Source organism: Manacus candei, unplaced genomic scaffold (assembly GCF_025592945.1).
Source record: "Manacus candei isolate 608988 ecotype Guabito, Panama unplaced genomic scaffold, ASM2559294v1 h1tg000011l, whole genome shotgun sequence".
Classification (NCBI taxonomy): domain Eukaryota; kingdom Metazoa; phylum Chordata; class Aves; order Passeriformes; family Pipridae; genus Manacus; species Manacus candei.
The window spans coordinates 10,402,521-10,430,410 of record NW_026138059.1 but is presented as its reverse complement, the minus strand read 5'-3'; the positions used below and the strand labels follow the sequence as shown (position 1 = coordinate 10,430,410).

General features: G+C 36.4%; 1 protein-coding gene across 11 annotated transcripts in view; it reads right to left on the bottom strand.

The window, feature by feature from the left end:
* DLGAP2 (DLG associated protein 2) overlaps window positions 1–27,890 on the bottom strand; it is a 455,335-nt gene that overhangs the window by 285,167 nt on the left and 142,278 nt on the right. For 7 of the 11 annotated variants that reach the window (XM_051778093.1, XM_051778086.1, XM_051778088.1 and 4 more), the window contains one exon: window positions 19,638–19,809. The exons of the other annotated variants lie outside the window; for them this stretch is intronic. In XM_051778093.1, coding sequence (XP_051634053.1) covers window positions 19,638–19,695 — 58 coding nt within the window. In that variant the 5' untranslated portion in view covers window positions 19,696–19,809. The remainder of the gene's footprint in view (window positions 1–19,637; window positions 19,810–27,890) is intronic. 11 annotated transcript variants of the gene reach the window in all.

The following is a 27,890-nucleotide window of genomic DNA, read 5'->3' as shown; positions in this document are numbered from 1 at the left end:
AGTTCCAGTGAAAACCAAGGAAACGTGAATTTTCTTGTGCAGTAAGCAGTGGCTCACTGCCTGCTGGCTTTTCTCGGACTCAGAAACATTTCTGAGAAAATTTTACAGATCATATTAATTTCAGTATTTTTTTAACAACAGAGAAGTTCTTAGGTGAGCAAGACAAAACAAATTTTCAGTGTAAAAAAAAGGAACATACCTTTAAAGGAAGTCAACCTGAGCAAATTTCCTACAACATGGGTTTCAGTCTCAACTCTATCTACTTCATTTCTACTTCCACAAGGCCACTTTGGCAGGTGACTATTTAAGAAGCTGACAGGCTACCACTAAATGGCCCCTTACAGCAATTAATAGAAAAGAAACAACAACTACAGCATGCACTGGAGAGAAGAAGCAGGGTTTGGCAGCTGTGTGAGAGGCAGCTGTGCACTGTTATGAATGGTTTCAGTTGGTCCTAGCCAGTCACAGCAAGTCCAAGCCAGTTCTAGCCAATCCATGCCAGTCCTAGCGAATACATGCCACTTCCAGGTGGTTCTAGCAGTCCCAATCAGTCCTAACCACTCCCACGCAGTTTGACAGTTCCATTTTGCCTAAAGAGTCAGTCAGAGGTGAACATGGAGCTTCTGCTCACAGATTGTGAGGTAGGGTTTCCATAGATGATTCCCACCTAAGCAGAGGAGATGAGCAAAAAGGAAGCACCAACAGGTGCTGAGGTGCTGAGGTGCTGAGCCCACTTTGTGCCTGAAGGGACTGAACGTACCCTGTGGCAGTGCACAGCAAAGAGAGAGGAGTCCAGAACACCCAGATCTGTCCAGACTAGAGCTGGGCCTGAGGAGGAGGTGGAAAGGTGTCTCCCCCAAGTGTTTGTTTAATTGGCTTCTTTGTTTCTCAATGCCCAAGTCAGTAATTATGTTAATTGGCAAGAAATTAAGAGAAATTTCCCAAGTCAAGAATGCTTTTGCAGAATATACCATCATTTTAAAGGCCTAATGTTTTATGTTAGGATATTGTGCATCTTCTGAAACTATGCTAGCCTTAAAAACGTTTTTATACATTTTAAGTGATTCACAGTAATGCCTAACAAAATGTGTTATGTAATGTCAATATACAAATATAGCCATTAATGAATTAGCATCAGTCTTGGATAAATATAGTCATACATGGCAAACTTCATACACTATTTATGCATATATATAAATAACAGACTTGCTATGCTGTATGATCACACGAGGGGAATCTTCATCATCACTGACAACATACACATGCAGGGTTTGACAGGCAAACCTGCTTCTTTCCCTTTGATCAGCCTGTGAAATTTGTCCTCATTCCTTTAAAAGGAGTGACAGTCATCTCCTAGGAGGTGGCAGATGCTGCGCATTTCTTCAGGAAATGCAGCAGCCTCAGTTACTGCATGCCAAAGACAGGGAAAGCCTAAGAGAGAAGAAGAGAACACACCCGCATCCTGCAGGTCAAACAGAGCCTGAATGATTGCTAAGAGCAGCAGAGGGCTATGAGCAGAACAACAGGAGATATTGCCAAGGACCAATAAGCACAGCAGTGACTGAAAGCGAAGTTCATCCTGCCAGGTCACAGGGAGAAGAAGGTCACTGATTTATAAACCTTGTATTTCTATTCTGCTTTATCTGGCCACTTGGAGTTTTCTATAGCTTTTATTAATTATTCCAGTTCATAGCCTTAGAGAACCTGGCTTTTTGAACTTCAAAGCCAGTTGGATCCTCTTTGGAAAGCTCTTTATACTGAAAAGGTTCAGGCACCACTACCTCAAAGCTCTGGTAGTTTTGGACTCTCTCAAAGCTCTCAGTTCTCTATGAAAGCTTAATAGAAAGTACACTTTTCTATGAGGAATATAATGTCTTTTACAAACTAAAGAATAGAACCATTGACAAGTACAATATAAAGGGCTTGCTCGAGTATGCCCAGTATCTCCTACAGATTTGATTTACTCAGACATGTGATTCTCCATTCATATCTCTTACTCTCAAAAAGGAAAGAGGTGCAGGCAAAAAGTCCAGGCAAAGAAAGCATAGCAAGTGTGTCAGCAGTAAACCAACTGTGAAGCACTGAAGCTGGAGTCCAAGCTGGGATAACTAATAACATGCTACCTTTAAATACAGATACCTGTAACTGTGCCAGCAATCTGTGCAGTTGCACAGCTAGAACTGTACTTTAGTACCATTTATGCATCTTTCTGATATGAATTTCCATTTGCAGTACTTGGCCTTTACCCGCACGCTTTTCGTTTGGAGGCAAGTCAAGATGAAACCATTTGAAGTGTATCCAATAAAGGCTGTCATAGCTAGCATTAATTGCCAAATATATACCTTTTTTAAAAAATCAATTTTCTAAAGAATATTACTATGATCAAAGAGTTCAAGTTCCTCATTATCTCTAGATGTTATGGATTATCATCATAAATCCTAAAGAATCATATTACTATGATGCTGATTTGACAATCCTTCCTACTATCCGCCAGTGTAAAATGTCCTTCAAATATAAAGCACTAAAAATGCTGTACATTGCAATTCCATGCTCTTAGAAGCTGTCAACTTAACACTAACATACTGGTGGGGATAACAGAAAATAGAGAGGAAAAATATCCTTTCAGAGGCAAATTCTCTTGATCTCAGTAAAGAAAATTTTCTGTCAGATTAATGCTGTAGAAAACAGAAGATTTGGTCCAATATTTTAAAGATAACTTATTTGAAAAAAGGGGGAAAAAGCAATTTCCTAGTACTGGGGTTTGAGATTTTCAAAGCAGATATAGTCATACTTATTCTGTAAAGGAAGATGTGCAGACAAGTCCCCCTGCTCAAACTAAAGAAAAAAGCAAATTATTTGACTAAAGAAATATTCTCTCTGAAAACTAAATAGGATATTTGAATAAATGAATATTAAAAAAATATTCAAACTGTTTAATACTGTAAAATGCTAACTGAAATATTAGTAGAACAAATAAAATATCAGGCTGGATCAATAGTTTTCTGACTTCAGTGATAAGAAACTTCTCGTTTAAGTTCAGAACTTTGAAGAGTCTGTTTTCAAAAATATTCATGGCTTATTCTTCTCCACTGGCTATGCAGTTTGGGAATGAAATTGACGAAAATTAAGTCTTTTGTAGATTTCTGGAATTTTCTAAGGAAAACTGAGAGTTTTGCGCTGGGGAAGTTACATGAATTTATTCTGCCTCTAATTGTACACTCATTTAGTGTATGGTACACAGAGGCATTCAATTGTTTTCACCTACGAAAAGACAGATTTCTTCTCAGCTCCTGGTGCTACTGGTCAGCAGCAGGAGCTGTGGTGGTAGCTATCGAGATGCCTGGCAAAACTCAGTTAATTTCCATGAAAGGCCAATATTCTACACTGCCACAGGACCATAAAGAGGCAGAAAGCCTTCCATGACTACTTTTTCTACTCCTGTAATACTTTTTGTTTTCTTAAAGACTAAATATTGCTTCATCAGATGACAGCAAAGATGGTAGAGTTTTCATTTATTATTTGTTGCAAAATGGATGACTAGCTGTTTTTCTAAGTTGACAGTGGTTGTACCAAGCAACTGATATATTAAAGTATAATGTTAAATTAATGGAAGATTTGTGGATATTTCTTCCCACTTTAATAATCTGTCTAGATTTCCTCATACCAACCTACCCACACTACATTAACAACAGTAGAGGTTTTGCCCTATACAACATCTTTCAATTCCCAAGTCATGAAAAATATTAAATTTTATTAGATAGAGAAACCATAAGGTGAAATGCCCTCTTCTCCCCATATTCATAAGCTTTCAATACAATTGACAAGTAAAGCTTTAAGATTTAAACTCTTTCTCCAAAACCTTATAAATAGAGAATATATTCTGCTTGTTCATTACGAATTCTCTAAGCTTTGGGAACAATGATTTGTGTCACATATAAAGAATGGTGGTGTGTGGTTCTTCAGAAGACACAGATGCATTTGTTTATCAACATTCCAAATGGAAAAGTTAAGGTATTTCTGAATATTTCATGAGTGTCTTACTGAGAAACGCAAAGTTCTCAAGCAGCTGTGTAGTTATTAATTGCCACCATAAGAAAACTATATTGTAATACCATACCATTTTTACAAAGCTCCTTTAATAGGTTATTATGTCAAAATAATGTATAACATAATTTAAAACAATTACAAATCCTTCAAGCATACCAAGCAAGAAAAAAATAAATAATATTGTACTAAAGAGAGATTAGTTGCAGATGGGATTCTTCAACTCTTCAGTGAAAATCTGTGATGCAGAATGGCAAGTTCAAAAATAATACAGTCTTTGACATCAGCAAGTGTCTTCAGAAATTACAGATGGTACTTATTTTCTATTTTGCATACTTATCCATCATCTGCAACTATATCATCTGGGTTATTCTCAGTTCCGTTTACAGGTAGAAGAAAACTATAGACAGACTAACTCCAGCATTACACAGACCATGGCACTTAGTATCAAACACAGGACCTCGTATTCAAAAGCAACAGCACCTTGAGAATCAAACTGCTGATTCTCACAAGGGCCCTTGTACTCGGTTTGAATCAGCTTCATTTGATGGTCTGAATCCTGCGACAGATGGGAAACCCATGTTTTATCACAGAGCTGTACATACTTGATGAAGACTTCTGGAGAATCATTACAGTGGGAATGCAAAGGTATTTAAAACTCTACTATGGGTGTCTATGTCTTCTAGATGAAATGGACTGTTCTGTGTGCTAACATGCTACTGATCATGTTATGTGCCTGAACTGTGTCACTTGTTCTCATAAGCATAACTTAGTAATAGAGACAGTGTGAACAGAAATCCCAAGAAAACTTTGAAGGCAAGTGGGGATAATAAATGAAACGCTTCACGTTGAAGTGCTTTTGCTTCAAAAGCATGAAGAAAATCCATACTTTTGAAACTGCATCTTCACAATATGTTGTGGTTCTAACACCATAACTTAAAGTGCTATACAAGTTCGTGTCAACATAAAGTCAACTGAAGTCTTGCTAGCAAAAGTATCCTGTGTATCTAATACTGCAAATCATGCTTATCCTACAATTTTCCAACATTATGTTTTCATAATTTAAATAAAGTACGCAAAAAATGTATTTCTAATGGTATCTGGATTTAAATACCCACTCTGGCACTGAAGGTGATGGCAAGTAAATTCAGTTCCATCAAAATGAATGGAGAGGTGTGAAAACTGATCTAACAGCATTTGAAGCTAATTTTATTTTTTTCTTACATCTAAAATCATCAATGTAATCTTAAAAATAAAAGCTTTTCTAGTTTCTAATGCAATGATATGTTCCTCATTGCTACTGCAGCGAGACCACAGTTACTCATTTCCAAAGGGGGAATTTCCTTTCCTGTTTGTTATGATGCCATCCATAAAATGGCATTTCCAGTCACGACAAAAATTATATTAAATCCATGTGGACACTCTTCAAGCTCCACACAGGCAAAACTCAAAATAATTTATTAGATCTTCAATGGTTTAGTTTTTACTTTCTGTTTTTTTCCCCAGAGTTAATACCTATTCAATGAAACTTTAGAGCTTTTCTTACTATTTGTGTAAATGATACAGACTTGTATAGTGTTTTTGAAGAAGCTGGTGGAAGTCACAGCTAGAACAGGATGGAAAGGAAGTAACTGTCATGCCTGGAAATAGGGGCAGATAGAGACAAAAGAGTCAGGTAGGAAGAGCTGATATAACTAAACCATGAAGTTTATAAACAATGCAAGCTGAGTGAAGAGTTTGTTTTATGGCATACTTGCTATAAAACTCAAACATGGGAGCAAAGTGAGAATTCTGACTGAACAAGCAGTGTGCAGGCTGCTTTTTAACCTGTTTATACATGTCTCTCATGAAGAAACTCAAAACAATCTGAACCACTGTAAAGATTAAGATTTTAACTGAAAGCTATAGAGCTGGTTAAATAGTAAAGAACTTTTGCCTAACATTAAGTCTAAAGAATAATTATTGTAAGAGTTAAATGGACTCTCAGTTTGTCAACACCTACAGGTATGGCTACCTACCAAGAAAAAGAGTGAGCAGTAAGTGAAAGTATCCATACAAATGTTTTCACCATCTTGTACCTTTTCATTTTACAAAGTCATTGATGGATTTGATGAACTGCTGACTTCCTCAAAAAACAAGTAATAAAACTGTGGTAAAAATTATAAACTCTACTAACAGAAACCATGACTTTTTTCTCTTTACTTAGTAAAAACCACAATGTTTTGAAACTTAATATCCAAATAAATTGTGGCAAGAAATAAAAGCAAAGAATTTTGTAAGAATGAAAAAAATTTTCTGAATTAAAATATGACAGAAATATCATCACTCCAGTTTTTAGATACTTTATACCGATGTTTTATTAGGCCCCAGAAATAGATGCTTTTCATGATTTTAAGGTATTATAATTATTATTCCTATCCAGCAAAGTGCTGGAGGCCCATTCTGTTTCATAAACTAATCTGGTTGGTAGGCAAAATAATTCTGTGTGCGTAAGTGTGTATGTAATGGTATTGCAGAAGGGAGATCTATAAAGTTACTAGGGAAAGAAGATTTTAAAATAAGTGGCTAAAGTTTCCCCAATAAATTTATTGTGAAGCCAGAATCTGGGTTTCCTGAACATATGGTATGCGCATAGACCAAAACTGCAGTGTCCCTTTTTTAAAATTTTCAGATATTGGAAAATCCATACTCAGAACAAAGGAAATCTGTGCAGTATGAATTTCCCTAGTAATTGGTCAAACATGCTGGTGTTTGGAGTCCTTTCTCTATTTAGAACAAAGTTCCTGCTACATGACACCTTCACTTTAATAAAAAAACCCCACTAAAACACAGCAGCAAGGAATAAGCTGTCCCAAGGAAAAGATAGGTTAGATTTCCTTCTTGTTTTGAACAACTATAATTTGACAACTGGACTCTAATGATAGCTCTGGAAAAAAAATCCATGGAGGAGAGGAAAATCAACATGGACACAGGGATTTTCCTTTCATTGTTTCAGTGCAGGATGAAGGAAGGGTAGCTGTGAAAGTGCTCCGTGTGCTTAACATAACCTGAATGGAAGACTTGAGCAAAGAGCCCTGTCAGTCTGGCTTCCTCCAGGGGCACATTCACACAGAAGATGACTCCTGAGACCGCATAATGCGTTAACAAGAATAATTTTTCCCTGCCAATGCTTGATTTGACTGTATTATTATCAACAAATCTTCTCCATTCGTTTTACAGGTGGTAAAGACAAGAAAAAGTGGATTTTTACAGTAAATTAAATACATCAATGAAAAGTATTTTGACAATGCATTAACATATATATTTCTTTATGTAAGTCAAACTTGTAAGAAGCTTAATGAATTGCTTTTATGTCAACACCAACATAATGGTTTAGGTGCCTCCATAGCATGTACTTTTAATAGAAAAAAAAAGACCATCTCTAAAAGACTGTGGCAGTTCTACGAAGCTGTTTCTCAATATCTTCTAGAAAAAAAATGGATCCATCCAGTTCCAACAGTTTTCCACTGTCTGAGTGATATATGACATAGATCTGAAAGCATATAGCTGACTCAAACAGAATTCATGATTGCATATGCTCAAATTTGTTAAACATTTAGTAAGGAAAAATACTTTTTTATCTTTCATCTATTTTCTCAGTTTCTCTCAAAGACAGTAAGAGGTCAACTCAATGCAAGAAAAATAATCATCTGAGAAAAACTCCTCAAGTTACATGCCACTTCTTAGCAACTGATGGATTTCTACTGAAATTATTTATCTCCTAAACTGAACAGTATATAGAATCACAGAATCATTTAGGTCAGAACATACCTTTAAGATCATCAAGTCCAACCCTAAACCTGACACTGCCAGGTTCACCACTAAACTATGGTGCCTAAGTCACTAACTGTGGTCCCCAAGTGCCACTTCTACATATCCTTTAAATACCTCCAGGAATGGTGACTCAACCACCTTCCTGGGCAGCCTGTTCCAGTACTTAACAACCCTTTTGGTGAAGAAATTTTTCCTAAAATCTAAACCTTGAGGCCATTTTCTCTTGTCCTATTGCTTGTTACTTGGGGAAAGAGACGGACACATACCATCTTTCAGAAAGAAAAAAGCAAAGAGTCATACTGCATTATTTTAACAAGCCTTTCAGCTGAAAATACTGTGTCTCTGTATCAAATAACGTCAGAATAAGTCTACCACTCTAAAGTAACTAGTAAAGGGGATATGTGGCTAATTTAGGTTTGTCTTAATTGTGCTTCCTACCTAATCTAAGTAAAATTTGTTTCTGTGCACAAGACCAACTGTACTTCAGCAGAACAGAATGTCAATTGATTTAAATGGGACGGGGAAAAAACATATAATTTGCTAAAGTTGCAGCACTCTACTTACTGATAATGATTTTATTCTCAGTTTAGGAGACAAAATGGCTATTTGTCTACTGAGAAAGTTCTACAAGATAACAATATCCATTTTTCACCACAATATTAATTAAGCTTCTAATGTCTAACTGAAGTCCTGCAATACAATTAATGGATTATTTCCCAATGCCCCACAGTGTGCTTCAAGCACTTCATAGTACTTCAAGATTTACAGCCTTTTAAAGACTTGCTTACTTTTCTTGGAGTTTAAGCTCATACATGTCATGATAGATCATACATATCATATAACTCACACATATCTCTTCTCTTATTTTCAGATTGTTGAGACTACACAGGAGAAGGTCTTCAGCTTAATATACTACCTACGAATAAAATATGTCTTTTTTTTTTTCCTGGCCTGTTTCTTCCCTCCAAGATGAACATAAATAGAAAAGTATGGTTCCATTTCCAAGCTGCACAAGATATCACTACCTTTTACTTCTTTTCACTCTCCCATACAATGCCTGTATTGGCTATAAACTGCCTTTCCATAGATATGAAAGAGTATCTCTAACTTTACTGTGGTTTTAAACCTCTTTTCATTTCCCATTTTGTATTACTTCTTCTTACCCTTTATAATTTACTGTTATATATTTGTTAGTCTGAGACAGCCTGGATGATACACAATTAATAAAGAGTTAATATATATAATTTTATATCTATATATTGCTTTTCATTCCAAAACAAGCCCATAAGTTGAAAATCTACTAAAAAATGCAATTCAATCATTAAAATGCAATTTTTCCTATGGCATGAAATGATGAATGAAAGAAATATAATCCCCCTATTGAGGGGGTGGGGGGGGGAGGGAATAAGTTTCTTTAAGTTCTCCAAACCTCTGGGACCTTGTTTCTGAAGGTGTGATATTTACAGCATTATAAAGGTAATTTTTTTTAGCATTCTTGTTGGTTTTTGATTATTACCATTGGCAATTTTCTTCTGAATTTTAGACCCCTCTCTTTCACTCTCTGAAACCTACTATTTTCCTTCTGTGTTCCTGTCATTTAAGTACATGAGTGTGCTTTGCTTCCTAATGCTTTCCAATTAGCAAAGCATTTACTGAGCTTTCACAGTCCATACTCTGTGAAGGCAGAATCAGCTCCTGAAGAACCAAAAAGTTGAGATCGCCACTATTCAAATCAGTCATGAGAAAGAGTAAAATATATAATCACCAGCAAGCTTAACATTTTTAATGCATATTGAAAACAATTTTGTTGCAACTGGCAAGAGAGCACTACGTAAAGTTTAATTCCATTAAAGTCAGCCAATAGGACTGTATAATAGGAATGTCTTGCATAACTAAGTTGACAGAACACTTTGAAGATAATGTTGCTGTGATAGATAAGAGTGACATGGACTGTGTGCATTTTTCAAGAAGCATCTGATAAGGCTACATGCCAAAGATAATTCGTTATTGTTAGGAAACCTGGAAAATTGTTAGAGAACTGGAAAGTGCATATTTCCATTAACACACAAAAATTTTTGTCTTGATAATCATAAACCATAAGACAAACGTAGGACTACTAGTAGCACAGACACCACACTGCAAACATGAGAACACAAAAGCACCAATCCATGGAATTTAGTACAGTGACATTCTGCTACATTTAAAGATATGGTTATATATATACATATATCTCCTAAAATTTTAGTCAAGAAAGGCATCCTTTTCTGGACCATTATTGTGAATAAAAGGGAATCAATCTTTTAACTTTATGTCAGTGCTTCTAAGAAAAATTAATGTATATGGAGGTGTAGCTATGAAGTTGCGTCTCCATTTTTTTTTTAATTGGAGATAAAAGGTCACTTGTCTACTGATATTTTTTGTTTGTTCTTTTTTTGTTTGTTTGTTTTCCTCCTTTTGGAGAAGCTGAGTTAAGATTAAGATTATTAGGAAGCCATACCTAGCATGAAATTTATTTCATTTTAGAATAACCCCTACAGAAAATTAGAGCAGTTTTTAAATGCCCTTGCATAAACTGTATAAAGCATTATGAAAACATACCAGGGTGACAATTCCAGTGAGAGAGATTAGAAGTTTTGCATGTTCTCTGAGGTATGAATTATGATATTCAGAGCTAGTCTACCTCCTTTGAATACAAGTACTCCTAATATCTGAAGCTCCAGCATCAGTTGGCTCATATCATCATATTCTCAGCATACAATTTCCTCCAAGACTGATGAGTCTATCATTCTTTTAGAGCAAAAACATGCGATCGGGCAGGGTCAATTCAGTATTCGGAAAGTGTCATCAACATTTGATATTTATTACACTGCTGTTTAGGAATGATAACTAATAAAAATGTCATTTATTCATAAACATTAGAAAACCTAAACATAGCCTTTCTGCTTTTCATGAATATTGAAAAGTTAATAGTTATTCTTCACTTAAACTCATATGACAAGTCTTTAATCTCTAAAAGTGTTCCATAATGAGCTCTCAATAATGACAGGCTCCAATGATTTACTGTCTAGAATATCCATTGACTGACTGAACCCATGATGATGAAGCAATTGTTTTCCCAGTAGCATCTATGCTTATACAGCATGTGTAGTAATAAATTTGATTTATTTGATTTTATTTAAAACCTTATTCTGAATTCTTTTGCCTACTTTCCATATGTCTCTATTTTTACAAGAAATCTGGAAGCACTGAGTCTAAGTGCTTATTTTATCTACTGATCCCATTAATCAGCCCTTGACTACATGCTAGCAATCTCTCTTGGATAGACTTGGTTTATGTCTGTCACAGACATATTCTTTATTTTGGGTTGTTTTAAAGAATATTTTACAATTATGTAATTTTAAAGCTATACTCTGGTTATACCAATTGTTGCAGTCAAATGCTGATAAGATTGGAATGACACATGACAAATCTCAGGATTAAAAGTTGTTTACTTACCTCTATGTTCCAGGGGTCTTCTACTGCCATTTCTGCACCAATATACTGTAAAAATTCTAAACAGTAGACCAGCAAGGATGTATTTAAACAGTTGAAAGAGCATGAAAAGAACGAACTCTTCATCTTATGCTTAAAAGTATACTTCATACAGTCTTGCTAGCTTTGACAGCTTTTACTGTTCTTTCAAGTTTTTGCCATATGACTGTTTTTGAAGCATTTGAAGCATCTGCTTTTTAGCAAAATATGCTAAAAAGCATTGGAAAACCTCATCCATGCTCAAGCTTCCCATCTCACAGATAATTCTTATTCTTTCATGGATAGAATGACCTCTTTTTTTGTTTCTGTGGATATTTTTATCTAAAAAAGTCCATTTATAAAGGAACCAGTGGAAAATGTCCACCTGAGAGAAAATTAGCTTTGCAGTTTAGGGAAAAAAATGAAAGCTACTGCGGGTGTGGGGGAACAAAATTTTTACTACTACAAACTTAAAACATACTGTATAACAAATTAAAAAGACCTGTCTACTTGCAGCAACCATAACTAAAAGGTCAGGTGAAGATACTCCTCAGAGAATCCAGAAGAGAATATGGTCTTATTTGTTAGTCTATCTTCTTAACCCATCTACTTTGGTAACGTTCAGAAGTTTCAGTAAGATGTAAGTTACCTCAGAATGAACAAGAGAAATTTTAGTCTACAGAAATGAACCTTGTTATGATATGTCAGTCCTTGCCATCCTGCACTTTGGTCTTCAGCATGAAGTTTAGCATTTATTTAGACACAACAGTATTTAAATTCCAGGCCTTTAGTATTTCATTGCAATACTAGTAGTAGTCAGTGCTTCCATATTAACATGCAGTAGCTTATAGGATGTAGCCATCATGAACTGTTGCTCATGTGACAGACTCAAAAAAATGTGTTCCCATACAAAAACATTAAATTCAAAGTTACATTTTATTCAGTGTATTCATAGAATTCGTTTCTGATAATTTGATCTAATTCAATAATTTTAGATGACTGGCTTTGTAAAACAGCTCAAAATTCATTTTGCTGCCATTCCTGATTTCAATCAGGAAGCAAACTTTTCAGAATGTTTGTGAATGAATCAGAATACATCTGACATTAATACATGTACACCTGCAAAGATAAACACACAAAAATATAAAAAAATTCTTTGGGTTCTCATTTATATCATCTAAGTAATTTATCAGTCAGACAAATACATACAAAAAGGACTTCTATTATAATCACCGGTAGTAGCACAGTGACAGAAAAATTATGTTCAGGCAACTACAAAGCATAACTTGTGCAGTGTAGTGTAGCAATTCAACATAAAAAAGTATTTATATCCCTAAAAATCAAGCTAAAACAATACTTGCAGAGGAAGGGAGTGCCTCAACTTTAAATCTTAAACTATTTTAGTTTCCAGAGATTTTTAATAATAGCCTTACATATATTTGCCACTCTAAATTGCCGTCAGAGAAGAACACTGACTTTCCTTACGCTGAGATCAGGAGAGGATTAACATTCAATGGGTTTTTTCTTCTTTTTTTTAGTTATCTTGCATCTCATCTCTCCATTCAAAAAGTTTTGTAGAGTGACATGAGTATTTGGGTTAATGCAATTACCAAGAATATTGGTTTCTTAGAGAATTTCAGTTTTTCACACCAAACTTTGAGTATTTCCATAAAATGGAAACTGAAAATATTACCTCCCTCTACAGCCATTGGGGAGAGATAGAGGTAAATCTCTCTCACAGACAGTAAAAGTAGCTATTACCTCTGCCACCTTAAGTAAAGCTCAGAAAGTTACCTGGAATAAATATTGACTATTCTCTATCTTCATCCCATTGTGTAAACGGGATTCTCCTAAATTCTTATTCAAGTAATAATAAAAAAATATTTATCTTTTAAATAGTTTCTTACAGACAGCAATCAAACCCACAGATTTTGCTATAATGGTTGGAAGCCATCCACATATGTGAAGTAATATTCAGCACCACTCTGATGAAAACACTGGCAGCTGCTAAAATGCTCACAGAAATAAAAGAAATCATGCTGGATATTTATCCTTTGAACTATATACAGCCCTGTAGAATGACCTGAGCCTGTGAATTATGGTAAAAAACCTGTTGGCTGTTTTTAGTAATAGATGGTGGAGAAAGGTTATTGTTGTGAATAATAATTGTGATTCTCTACAGCAAAACATGTATTATGAGTGGACACCAGAGAACAGTCAAAATCTTCACTCTTTTACAAACATGAATGTTGTGTAAATAATGTACTGTGGTTGCCTTCATGTTTTGCTCTAAATAACATCCTGGATTGTGATGGGGATAACTTCCTGCATCATGAGCAACACCTGAAGGCTTTTGCCCTAGATATTCACTTCCATACTTACTTCCAAGAGAGAACGAGCACTCAACCCCCTTGCAGCAAGATATATTACTGATCAAAACATGGTGATATACTCAATTTCTATGACTCTAAAAAAGCTGCTGGGACAATCTAACCTCTAAATTAATCTGCAACAAAGGAGAAACACTGCTGAAGTCCAAAATTATGCAGTATTTGATTTCAGTCCTGTAAAGTAGTTGGTTTAGAACAGCATTGAATGCGGTTTAGTATCCTGGACACATTGAACCTCTTCAGAGAGCACTTCAAAAGTGAAGAATTTGACCTCTCTTTTAAAAGGCACAGAGAGGTAAACAAAGCATCAAGTTCAGATTTTTCTTCCCATCTACTTTCTATTAATTCCTATCTGATTGTTGTTTTTTTTTTAAGAGAGTATTGATCCAGATTTAAAGACTAGAGTAGAGGCAATAATGATAATTTTCTTTCTTAGCTATTCCTCTGTTTTGTAAACAATACAGTTTTCTACAGTTTACAATTTCATAACTGTCCCTCTGTCATACTTTTCTCAGTATATCAACTGACAGGACAAGAGGCAATGAGCACAAATTGAAAAAGAGGAAATTCCAGTTAAAAATTAGAAAAAAACTTTTTCATTGTCAGGCTGATCAAACATTAAAGTCCATTCCCCAAAGAGGTTGTACAGTCCCTGTCCTTGGTGATACACAAAACCCAACTGACATGGACACTGTCATGGGCAACGAACTTAGGACCCTGCTTTTAGCAGGTGGGCTTTGACTGGAATATCTCCAGGGATGCCTTCTAAACTCAGCTATTTCTGTTATTCTATGAAATAACTCCACCTTAAAGCATCTCCTGAACATGCACTCCTGGCATAAAAGCTCAAATCATGACTGTGTTCCCAGAAGAGAACTGAACAGCTAGGAGCTCAGACACCTTTGACACAGCATAGTATTTTTTGCTGGAGAATCTTAGACTTTAGGCCAAAGCTGGTGTTATTTTTGCATTCCCAGGGTAACTTCCTGGGGCAAACAGTGTGAAATTTTTTTTCCCAATTGAGGCAATTTCTTTAAATAAATATAGTAATAATATAGCAATCTAATATTCATTACCTGTTTTCTTTTAAAGATGGTTATTAACCGAAGATTCAGTTCCCTTCTTTTTTTGGATAATCCTTTGCTTACTGAATGTCACTCTGAAGTGACGTAAAGTGAGGCCAGTGTTTCAAATAGCCCATAGACTTTGGAGGCTACTATATGGTCAGAAAGGTGTTTCAGTACTGCTTTATTATTACATTTATAGAAATCTAAAATAATAGTGAATTAGCTGAATATTTCCATCAGAATATTTTTCTCATGCTGCACTACACAGTTAACCTCTGCAGAAGCAGTTTGTGGTTCTGTCTAGCCTACCTGAGAGTGCTTAGCCACACCAAAGGGGAAGGAAGCTATCCCAAAAGTCAACTCCTTCCTTATTCCAGGCAATGAATACTGCTGCATTGATTCAAACCAAGAGCAGATTCCTCCACCGTATGTGAACACAGATGTCGTAAGAGAAATAAGAAGCAAAGCATCTTTCAGATCCATCCCTCCCTTGTCCATTAGTTCAGTTTACAGTGCCAATCACTTTCTTGCCCATGTATAGCTCAGCAGAGCTCATGAGAGTGCCAGATATGAGGAAGATTCCCTTTCCTTACATCTTGAATGGCCACAAAAGTCAGGACAGATGTTTGTCATTAGTCACTCAATAACGATAGGTAAGTTAGAGTGTCCAAAACACATAAAATAACAGTAGTTTTCCCCAAATCCAGAAGTCAGTGTCAATCTAAATGGTTAAACCCTCTTGGATACATAAAAGCTCTATTTAAAGCTCTGTCTAAAACACTTATCATTTCATTGGTTGAGAAATTTGGTAAAACTTGTCTCAAATTTTGTGCTAAAGCGACTTCTTCCTTGGCTTCAGAAACAATTAGTCTGTAAAAATAAAAATCGTTAGAAAATTTTTAAGAGGTAAGAAACAGTTTGCAGTATTTCTTGCTTCTCCTTCTAATCTAAAGTACTTCAAGGAAAAATTCCTGTAACCAGGAAGCAAAGTAAACCCAACAGTGGAACACAATGGGCCCAAGAACTGTCAGACAGGGAACTATGTGTGAGATTCGCTTTGAACAATGTGCAAAAAGGCATCTGAATGTGCAAGAATGAGAAGAAAAACATAGTGAAGATTGAATACTTCCACATTGGATTGTGGAAGACAGAGGTTGGGGTTTTTTTGTTTGTTTGTTTGTTTGTTTTCCTGGAGCACCTCAGAAGTAAGACCATAGCAAGAAATTATGCTTTTCTTTCTCTAACCTACTCAACATTTAAAAATTTCTACTTTAGGTGAAGTGTCATCTACTGGACTTACTGCATGGTAGACATAGGCAGCAAGTACTGGAGCCATTGTCTGGTAGTCTGGATCACTTTCTAACATGAAAAGGGTTTGCCTTCAGTCCTGTTTTACATCTTCATGGACATTTATCTATTTTCTAGACCTGGTGACAATGGAGGAATACATACTGCATTGAAAGAGCAAAAATTAGCCATCTAGCGACGCTTAATGCAAGGGACAGACCCCACACTGCTGGCACAACCTGGGATAAGGGAAAGGGATCAAATTTGGCAAACCCAAATATCATGCAGTGATAAAGCCTTCAGTATTATTATTTAGTATTTTATTTTCAGTTACCAGCAGAACGGTTGGCAAAACTCAAGTCAAAGAGTCCTTAAATTGCAGACAACATTTTGTTTCCATTCAACCTGATCAAGCTGCAGCTGGGTGAATACTGGAGTGAACAGTGAACTAATGTTGAAGCATTACAAGACTTGCCCCATGTAAGTCAGAGGGATCGCCTGCCTAGACAGGTCAGAGGGTATAGCAAGGCTCATAGTAGCACGGGATAGAAGCCTGCCTTTGTTTATTCCTCCAGCTTGCTATTAGTTGGTTAGATTCAATCTATTTGCACATTTGGATAAGCCCTCAAGTAAGCAGTATCAAAGGCAGTTTTTCTTGCTGAAGTGCTGCCATGCATAGCTGCTTTAATGCCAGCCTGAATTTCTTCATGGTACTCTACGTCTTACATCTGTTGTGAAGTGAAGCTGATGCAACACACCTGGTAAATGATGTACTAATGCCAACACATCAACTCCTATGGATTGTAGCTAGTATTCTAAGTAAATGGCTAATTTTTACATATGGCATTTTTAGCAATCTGGATTGTTCCCCTCCTTCTATTCTGTTGCATTAACGATAAGCAAAGGCACCTGACTTTAAGAAAATACCCAAACCAAGTAGTTTTCTCTGTTTCTATATAGAATCTCTTTTAAACATTCATTTTCCTTCTAGTCCCATACAAAACTAATCTGTATCAGCTTAAAAGGGTTCTCTTACTGTTCAAAATATCCAAAGAAGAGAAAGGACAAGAACACATACCAGGCAGTGGGAAGAATATAATTAAAATTACTTTCTTGCTTGGATAATTTTGTCTGGTGATGGAGTTATGATTAAATAGCCATACTAATTATTTATTTAAGACTGTTTAAAATATAGACCATGGTTTCCAAATGCCTGAGGAAAATGCTTTCCATTAATCTATACAAGACAAAATAAAGACTGTTAGAGTCATCAGCTGCCCAGTTTGTTCTTAAACGTAATTTCTATGTTGCTCTTTATTTCTGTTGAATCACCTCAAGGCTGACAATTGCACAGGTGTCTTGGGATGCCAAATTCTCATTCACTTTCATAGGTGCCCAAGGCCTTTTGGATGTCCAAAGAAATTCTGACTGAGTATCTGACTAATGTAGTGGCAGCCCCATTGCCTTCAGGGGTCTGCAACTGCAGCTGCTGCCTGCCTGCCTGCCAGGCTATGCTCTCGCTCACCTTGCTCTTCAGCTCTCCCAGAGAGCTCTCCCTGCCTGTTCCTCACAGCTCCTGTTGCTCAGCCGTGTTCCAGCTCACCTCAATCCCACCACTGCATCCCCTAAACAACTGTGGTTTCTTCTCTCCCAAGTCTCCTCTCCTACAAAAGACTGCAGTTCCTAATATCTGGCTTCATGAACAATTCAGAAGATTTCTGAAAGTAGTGTCAAGCTCATTTCTCTAGCAGGCAGGATCAGTCCTGATCCCATGAAGTCTGGTAGCAGCTTCTGGTTAATTCACTGGCTATAGTGTCGGAGCAGAATTAGGCCATTTGATGCTAAATTCTCAGGATGTGTCTGAATAAAAATAGTACAAATACTGTGGCATTCAAGCTCTTCATCCATAATATATTCATCTTGAAGTGCACAGCTGCCATGCATACATTTATGTAACTGCTATCTGTAGAAATATTTAAGCATTCAGTTCAACTCTGAAAAATATATTTAGAAAAGTTAAGGAAGGCTAAATGGTGAGCATAAGCAAGGAAGATAGTTATTAGACATACGTATCTTCAGAAGGCAGCAAACTGCTAACATTTTCACCTGAAACACTGAGGATGTAGAGCATAGCTAGAAAATGTACAGTGAGGAACAAGGATGACCAGACATATGGAGTAGAGAGGAATTTAAGCAGACCACAAGTTTTGGGCCAATAAGTAGACAGCTTAAGGTGGCAAAGATAAACATTCACTTTTCACAGCAGAAACACTTCAGGTAATCCATAAAATGCTCAAACAGGAGGCTTAAAACAAAGACAACATCATTAGCTTACAGAACCTATTTCTATAATGTTTTTGAAATCAATAATGTACACAGGTTAAAAAATAAGACTGGATAAAATCATAAACAACTGAGACATTAGAAGCTTTTAAACACAGTTTGACCTCCAACCTGAGAGGACCAGACAGCAGAAACTGGATATGGATGAGACAGGAAGGTGGCAGCATTCCCTACAAACCCCATCTCCTGTATTGTTCTTGACCATCAACTACTGAGAGCTTTGCTCTCTCCTATTTCGGCAGCTGTCACATGCTTGCCCTACCCTGTTCCCAGTCTTCAAAGATAAAAATGCTGCAAGTAACCTGGTCTATATATGCAGTAAGTGCTGAGGGCTACAGGTACATCTCTGCCTCCTGCTCTGCTCAGCTGATATAGCTATGCAGAACCATCTTATACCTTCCTCTACTTTTTCCAGATTTCTGTTCCCTTTCTTTCTAGACTCATCTGTGACAAAGCCTTTAGTATCACATGGTGTTACAACACAAGCACAATCATATTAATCACCAATATTTTTATTCTGTTGCATCTCTGGCAGGCTTTTGGCAGTATAGCAACAAATATCCCAGTAATAAATGAGCTTTTAAGTGTACCAGGCTTTACTATTCAGCAGTGGCATGTGGTCTCTGATTAAAACTTATCTAACCCCTGCATAGCCAGTGCACCAAATAGCAATAACAGCAACGACACTAAGAAACAATGCAAGACACTGCTCTGACCTCCAGTTAAGAACAGGTCAGCTGTCTCCCTAACTATGCCAAAATCTATCACTTCAACAGCTCTTTTCCTACACTACACCAACACACTACTGAATTGCAGTGAGGTGGGTAAGTAGGAGCACCGTGCCCATTAAATCTCCATAAACAATTAACTTTTCCAGCTTAGCTCTACCCCAAAACAACCTGCCTGCTGCCATGGGATGTTGCTTCACTTCATGTAGGTCATTTGTGAGGTAATAGACAGTTTCAAGCAGCAGTAGCAGAAAAGTAGCAAAATCTCAGCACAACAAATCCTTTGATAGGTTTAATAAAAATATAGATCAAGTTTATTGCAGAAGAAATTGGGGAAAAAAAAGCAATTACCTCACTTTAATGTATTTCAAATGTTTTTAAAGTATACAGAATTTTACTGCTAAAAATACCCCAACAAAACATACATTCAATGTAAAAAAATGCCTTAAACTTACCTCTTAGTTTACACTGATTTAATATATTTTTTCTTCTACTTTTCAACTTTCCTTGCATCTTGGGAATATAGTGGTTTTCTCCACCCGTTTCCTTCCTCTCACCTCCTCCCCCTCCAATCTGGCCTCCTTTCCTTCCTTGGAGGTTTTTAAGCTTTAATTTGAGAGTGTAAAGCTGAAAAATATTTGATACAATTTTGTTTTTTAATTAGAGAATTGAGCTCCTCACCATGGTTGAAGCATTTCTGGGAACAGCACCAAAAAGCTGGAAGCTACCACACTGAGTAGCCCCAGCATCTCTCTTAAAATCATCATTCATTTATTTTTCCCAGACAACTAATGTTCCAGCATTTTACTTACAGACATGACAGTAGTTTAGGAAACTAAGGCTAGAAATGAGTCCGAGTGTCTTTGTTCGATTTTGGAACGTGAAAACTAGATTCCCAAATTCCAGCGTGGGCCCATCTCCAGCTGGAACAGGAACAAGACTCACCAAGTGGGATTTGACAATGTATGAGCTGAGGCTCGAGTTAGTCACATTTTAAATGAGCTCAGAAGGGCATTGATGATTATATGTTCCAACTGGAGGAGGTAGTTGTCAGTCTGCCTGCAGCGTGCATGTCACCACTCCGGGGAAGGGGAAGTATTTTAGATCTTGTGTGGGATTGGGCGTGCTCAATGGAGCACTTAGGAAGTCTCCTCTCCTGTAATTTGGATATTGTTGGGGATGGGGAAAAAAAGTATAGGTTAGATCTAACAATTTAGGAACTCTGCAACCTGCATTCACACTGAGTGCTGTTGAAGAGACTTGGCATTTCTATATGCAAGTGAGTGGAAGCCTACGGCCTGTTTTAAGTTTCCATCAGTTGGCACTAGGTTGTGCTTTACAGCCTGTATGCATATAATTTTTAATTCTTGATTTAGTATAGTTAGAGTTTGCTTTCAAATAATAAGGAACATTTTTCTGATACGATATTAAATTTGTGGTAATGCTAAATAAGTCATATTTTCTCTAAATGCTTACACGTATTTCAGGTATGTGGATTACAGTAGTCTTCCTCTCCATTCCCTGTTTGCTCAGGCATTACATTTCAGTCTTTCCTCTTAAATTTCCTCTGCTTGAAGAACAGTAAATTGCTCCTACAATCCACTCACTTGTGTAAAACTCAGCAATTACTTGTTTACTCTTTTACACTCTCTATCTACACATTCTTTCAAAGACAGTATTGCCCTTTTAGGTATTACACTGACTACAAACTGCACCTTTCTCAACCAGAAAATAAAATGTTTTAGTGCAATTTAATGTATATATTTCTGTATATTTAATTAATACGTATTAGCCATAAAAAACAGTTCTGAACTAATTTATCCCAGATGCATTATCCTCTCACTTTTGTCAATCTGAATATGACATATTGATAACTCCTCTTGCTCATGTTTCTAATCTCAAAGTATCTCGTATTTTCTGTTTCCTGCTGTTTACATCATCTGCTGACTTCATTAACATGCTGTTCACTTGCTTTCTTTAATACTATTAATGAAACTATTAAATAAGGCTGAAACAGAGAGCAATCATTATAGCAGTTTACCGGACAAGTGGAATGGGCATCAGCCAAGGTTTCTGCAGCAAGGCCTAAAAGCCCATCTTCAAAATCATTCCTTTTAATTGGTTTTGCTAAGTTATTATTTGTTCAATTGACTGATATTTAATTGTGGAATTACCAGAAAACCATTTGGGAGACCTTGGCATACAAAATCTGACTGCTTTATGTACTTACTCTTCTTTAAACCAAACCTACTGTAAAGTTTGGATTTGCTTCAGAATAGGTTTTAAACTATTTACTACAGTTCTCCTTTTTATTTCCCTCTTCTTACTCACTATTTCATACTATAGTTTACCCTTACAGATTTGAGATACTTGAATCAACTCTATGCAATTGCTAAAGCAGTTAAGTTGCTTTAAAGCTGTGCAGAAGGGTACGTGATAACAAACAAATAACATTAAATAGAAGATAATATTATTTACGTATACACACATAATGTGAATATATATGAATGAACCACAGACACAAAAAATTCAAAATACACTTCCAGCATAACTAAGGGAATCACGAGAGGTGTCTATCCGTTAGACATTAAAAAAAAATAAACAGAGAAGAAAAAGACCTATTTTACCTATATAGTTACTGGTGACCTGCAAACACACTAACTGAGAATAAATTAGGCTAGAAATGAGAAGGATATAACAACCATCAGGAATGTGAGCCTTCAGATAAGTCTTTCAGTACACGTAGCCAAGGCAACGAACCTTCTATCTTTAATACAAAGCTGTATTGGTTTGCAGAAGGAGTTGTCAAGTGGTTGCTTGAAAAGGCAGCATACCCATCCCTGATCTCAGACATGCCTGGCCCTATCTGCCTTCCAGCTCTGCAAGCACAACAGTGAATACCAACGATTCTTAACTCCTAATTTTATCTTTGAAAATACTGATTCATATTTGCTTCATACTGAAAGTCTGGAATAAATACTGCATGGTTTTCATGAACCTAAATTGCCTTATAAAATCTAAAAATAAGAAAATTAAATTATTATTCTTCATGACTAAGAAGACACTAGCAGCTGAATTTTTAAGTGTCAAAATTCCGCCCTCTAAAAAATTAATTATCAATAAATACAAAAGGAGGAAAGCTTCATAAGCAAGGGCACTCCTGAAGACAGTGGACTTCAGCACTGACCAAGGTCTTCGCTGAAAAGCTCAAGTTCATCACATACAGCAGCTACATTGGGGTTTGCTGCCTCCCCAGTTGTATCAACACAGACCTAGGAAGAACAGATATAAACCAGATCAAAAGAAAATACCCTTGCTATTTGTTTTCCTTTCAGGGCTGCAAAGCATGGAAATCTCTCATGGCTTAGAAAAAGTGAAAAATATTTGAATTTAGGTCCCCAGAACTATTTTGGATCTGAGAAGTGTCAGAGCTGAGAGCAAAGGACAATCGGGCATTTTTGTACTCATAATATTTTGGATATATAGGTCACTTTGTTCTGAGGTTTTCATCTCAGAAAACACTTCCAGACATTCAAAAATTTCAGCAGATATCTTTTTATACATTAAAAACTTGTATCAATTAAAAAGGATATCAAAAGTTTTACTCGTGGATATATATGAGATTTCATGGAATGAAGCATTCTTGATCCTCCTTGGACCATTCTCCTCTAAGTTTTTAACTCTTATCAGTGGAAGAAGGAGCTTCAGTGAAAGAACCTATTTAACCTTTATAGTGTATTATTTACATAGACTACTCAAAGAAAAGTAACAGGGCTGTTACCCTAGCTATGATCTTTTTTATATGGCTGAATAGTTCTCGGCCTCTTGAAAGCCTCGATTCATTGTTTTCATCAGCCTATCATCATAATGATACAAAGAAAAGTCACAGTAATTATAGAGCAGTCTTCATAAGAGCTATATTTAATAAGCTATGTTCATCCCTATTCCAACTCCACTAGCTTCTGTCAAAAGCAAGGATATATTTAACCATTTTGTGCTAGCTTGCATAGCTACAATTATTATCCTTAAGAAAGTAGTAATGCTTTAGTCCTTTTAGAGGTTAAACCTTATTTTCCGTCTGTTAACAAAAAATACTGAATAGTTCAAATAAATTGACAGTGCAATAAACGTTCATAGACTTCAAACTAAGCATTCCTACTGAAATCTTGCATAAAAATCTTAATCCTATTTTCCACTTTTTGGTTTGACAACAAAAACAGTCACAAAATGTAAAAATACATATATCTGTATGTATGCATGTATTAGCATAAATACAAACATATTGACAAGAAATACAAGTCAGGGATGTATCATCAAAATCTTTATTTTTAATCGGATTACTAGTTGCTTAAGTAGAATTAAGAACTACTATTAACTTCAGAAGTCCATAAGTAGTTAAAAAATATGGAAGACTGAAAAATATTCTTTGTCTAGAGGAGACCACAATGAACATATGAGACAGCAAGAGGAGACACTCTGCTGTGTAGCACAAATAAAAAATGAGAATAAAGTTGCTCAGGATACATCTCAGCACATAAATTGAGCATCAGATGTAATCTGTTGCCATCACTGGGTGGTTTACATAAACATTTATCTGTTATGAGGCCTCTGCAAATGCTATTTTGAATTGTTACTGGAAATTTATTTCAGTATCATAAGAACTAATAATAAAAAAAACTCAGGGCACCAGCACAGCCTTGTTCAATTTTACTTGTTGAATTTAACTGGGGGAAAATAATTTAGACTACCTTGCAGGAAGAAAAGGCTTAAAAGGGCTCACTAACAGTGGCATACAACTTCCAGTCTGGCACCATTTCAGTCTCACTGGTTCTTGATAATTAAAAATACTGTTGACTTCATAGTACATTTAAAATTAATAAACAAAGTAATTTACACAGCTTCCTTCTTATGCTGTTTGCTAACATAGTGTGTTCTGCCACACAAGTGTTTACTTCCCACTGTCCTGAAGGGGAAGCCTTGTGCTCACAGGGGAGGAACAATATGGCTCAGAGAATTAGATTACAGAATCATCCTGCAATAATTCACCATTTGGGGTGGAAGGGATAAGAGGCAAAATTTCACATAAAAGTTACAAGGGGGGGGCAGAAAATGAGGCCAAACAATAACTCAGATAACGTTAAGGGCATAGAATCCCAAGAACCCGACATGTTTTAAATCCATGCCAGAACTCCACACATACCTCCTACTTTTAAAAAGCATGAAGTATCATAAAATCCTCCCATCTCATCTACTGCATACAAGATATCTATCTTCCCACACTGCCATTCTAGTATTATAAGCCTCAATACACAATGTACTGTTCTCTAAATTAAAACTTTGAAAGCATACATTGTGCTTATAGGCTGGCTCACAGTCACAGGGATCATATGTGTTTGTGCATGTATATGTGAGTGCATGAGACCAGAGTACCGAACCTATTGATTAATTTCTAATTAAAAAAGAAGAGAGTGAAGCACTGGGAAAAATCTGAAGCAACCTTGTATGCAGAAGAATGCAAGCTGCAGTTCATTGGTGTCTCCATAGAAACAAGACATATTGGAGGGTGTAAGACACTGTCAGAGGACTAAAAAATTTCAGCTTCAGCAGAAAACAGAAAAGCACCTGAGGGATTTTTTTTAACCAGGAAAACAAAATTAATTATTCATTTCCCATATAGGAAGCATCCGTTTTTTTAGATGAATTACTTAACATACATCAGGATTAATTTATGGACTGGCTAATCCTATGATTTTCTAATCCATAAAATCTGTAGAAAACACATCGTTACACTTCTAACTGTAATACCAAAGAGTAGGTATACAAATAAGTAGGGTGTCAATGAATAATTGAAAGCTCTATTCAATGTGCTATTAGTTCTTGGTACCATTTTCACACTTGCTTAGGACACAGTGCTTATGCATTCATATGAATGTTGGCTCCTATGCAGAACTGCATTTGGGCCTGTGCACAAGGTGTCCCCAGGAGAATTAAAGGCAATTGGGAGACTTAGCTTCAATAAGACTCTGCTCTAAACCTGCTCAGCATCCCTCCTACTTCAAATGAACAGAGACTCACAGCATGCAGCTGCAGCAACTATTTTTAAGAAGTTGAACCCACACACAGGATGGATTAAAAAAGGCTCGTCTCCATATGCCAGACCTGAAGCTATAGGTAGAGGGTTTTTTCATATGTGACCAAGAGACCTGTGCCAGCTGGTAGCTTCACAGGATAGGTTGCTGTTCCCTGATTTTCTGCCCTGAACTGGCTACTGAAGCCTCAGGGACAGTATGCCCACAAGAACTGACCTCAGACATGTCAGCTCTTCTCCAAAAGACAGATATTCCTTATCCATGGAGTTCCCCAGTGCTGGAGATAACTCTATCTCCTTTTCTTCTGAAACAAAAATGCTGGGGAAATTATTAGTTTTCAGTTTCCCCATCAAGTTGTTTCTGGTCCATTTCCACAAAAGAGCAGACAGTCTGTCGTGCTTCCTTCATGGCCCAGGGTACAGACTAGGTATGTACATTCCTGCTTGTGCTATGCAAGGGAACTAAAGTTGAGAACTGCTGTTAACTTTTGGCTACAGGTCCTCGCAGTTTTAGGAGCCTCTCTGAGGGCTGAATTAAGATAGTGCATATCAGACACCAAAAGAGAAAAAGTCTTTCAGAATAATCAGGTGACATTGCATGCCACGATGCCATAATGATGTCCAACCCTTCCACAACTAGCCACTTTAAGGAAGACAAGGATTAAGAAAATGGATGAAAACTATGAGACTTCCCAGCTGCAAACAAGAATTAACAGCTCTAAAAAGATGTATCAGTGAGTGGGAAGCAAAGAGGAAGTTCAAGTGAAAAGAGTTATTCTGGGGCTTTTTAGCATGCATGTCACACATAACCAAGTTCTGTACAGAGCACCCATGTTAGTAAAAATATTCAGAAGACATACTGTAGACTAAGTATTACGCATATTTTTTATCAGTTATGACCTTCATAATAAGTATGCAAGCATTAGAGCTCTGCCAGAGGATACAGACTCATGCTCTAGATCTCACAGACTTGCGTCAAGATGCATCTAAGATCAGAGACAATCCTTTAATTAACAAAGCATATCATCTTCCAGTCAGTTGTCAAATTGATACAAAACAGAAGAATGGCACTGAGTGATTATTACTTGTTTATGTCCAGCTGTGCTTTTTAGCATATGTGAAAAGATGGAAATTCAGAGAAGTGTGAACTGATATGCACTCATTTATACTAAAGATTCTCTAATCTGTGCAGCAGAACTGAAAGCAGTGAACTTGCACTCAGATACTTATCACAAACTGCTGCCTGTGCAGGGTCTCTAGAAAAAAGTTAAAATTGATGGGTACACATGCAAAAGGAAAACATTTTAAAAGAGACAAAGAAGATGATGAAAGATAGTTAACATTGCTATTGTTTTTCCAAAGGAGGATAAGAATTAAAAAAGATAGGATTTATTTTTGCTCTTATGAGGACTAATACGATGGCCCTGAAATTGACTTTTGGATTTTGTATAAACACTAATATCATCATATATCTTTGTTTATGTGTGCCATTCTTGTCCACATTATCAGTTTTAGTGATGCTAAGCCCATTACTCACACAAGTAACATTTACTTTAGGAATAAGAGATACCAACAAAAGCACGTTTTTCTGAAGGACATAATGCTAGACTACTCCTTTAGGGAATCTCTTAAACTCTGTTACATCTGAAGGAAAAGACAAAATAGTTGGGTAATCTCAAGTACTCTAGCTTTGCATCCTTCACTGTGATGATAACTTTGTGTCTCCCGATTCCTTATAGACACTGATGTAAAATGAGGAAATGATACAATAGCATGAAGTCTCTTTTCCCCTTTCCCGTACCCCTTATCCATTTCCCAAAGAAGGCAATGAGAAAAGGAAATGACTAACATTTTTCACTGTTTGTGCTACTTATTAATAAAAGTCAGACTGAAGGGACATTAAGAAATAACGCTCAGAAAGAAGAGTACACCACAATACCTGATACACACCTGCTGATGTGTACACTGTGATCATGTATTACTGCAGTTCTAAACTAAATTAGATGGAATGGTGTTGACATATTTCAGGAGAAAATTAGTTATAGCTTACCTACTAAAGTCTTTATTATCCGTGAAGCATGCTTGACACTGACACTTATTTTTACTAAGTATGATACTTTATAGGAGGCTATCCAAACCCTCTGACTAAATGCTTTATTCTATCAGTTTATAGGGGCATTCTTTGACGTTAGAACTATTGCATAAAAAGCACATATCTGTATTGTGTAGTGCTGGAACTTCATGATGATTTTGACATTAGAAACACACACTGAGTTTGCAGTAATACTCAATGTGCTATGCTTACTTGCATGTACGAAGATTTCTTGCACACTGGACAAACCAGAAAACACCTATCCATACACTCACTAGCTCAGCTAAGAGGCAAATCTATTCTCAGACCTAAATGGTTCAGGTCTATGTAGCAAACTTCAATGATCATAATAAGTTGGTTGGTCCCAGGACTATGTTAGACATATTACAGCAGGGTCACAGATGAATTTTCCTAATTGCAATTCTAGGAACAGTGAGATCAAAGATTTCTGCCAGATCTTCTGTTCCCACAGATGCACACAGATCCATATTTTACAGAGATTCAATTTATTTGGGTAGCCAAGGCTGC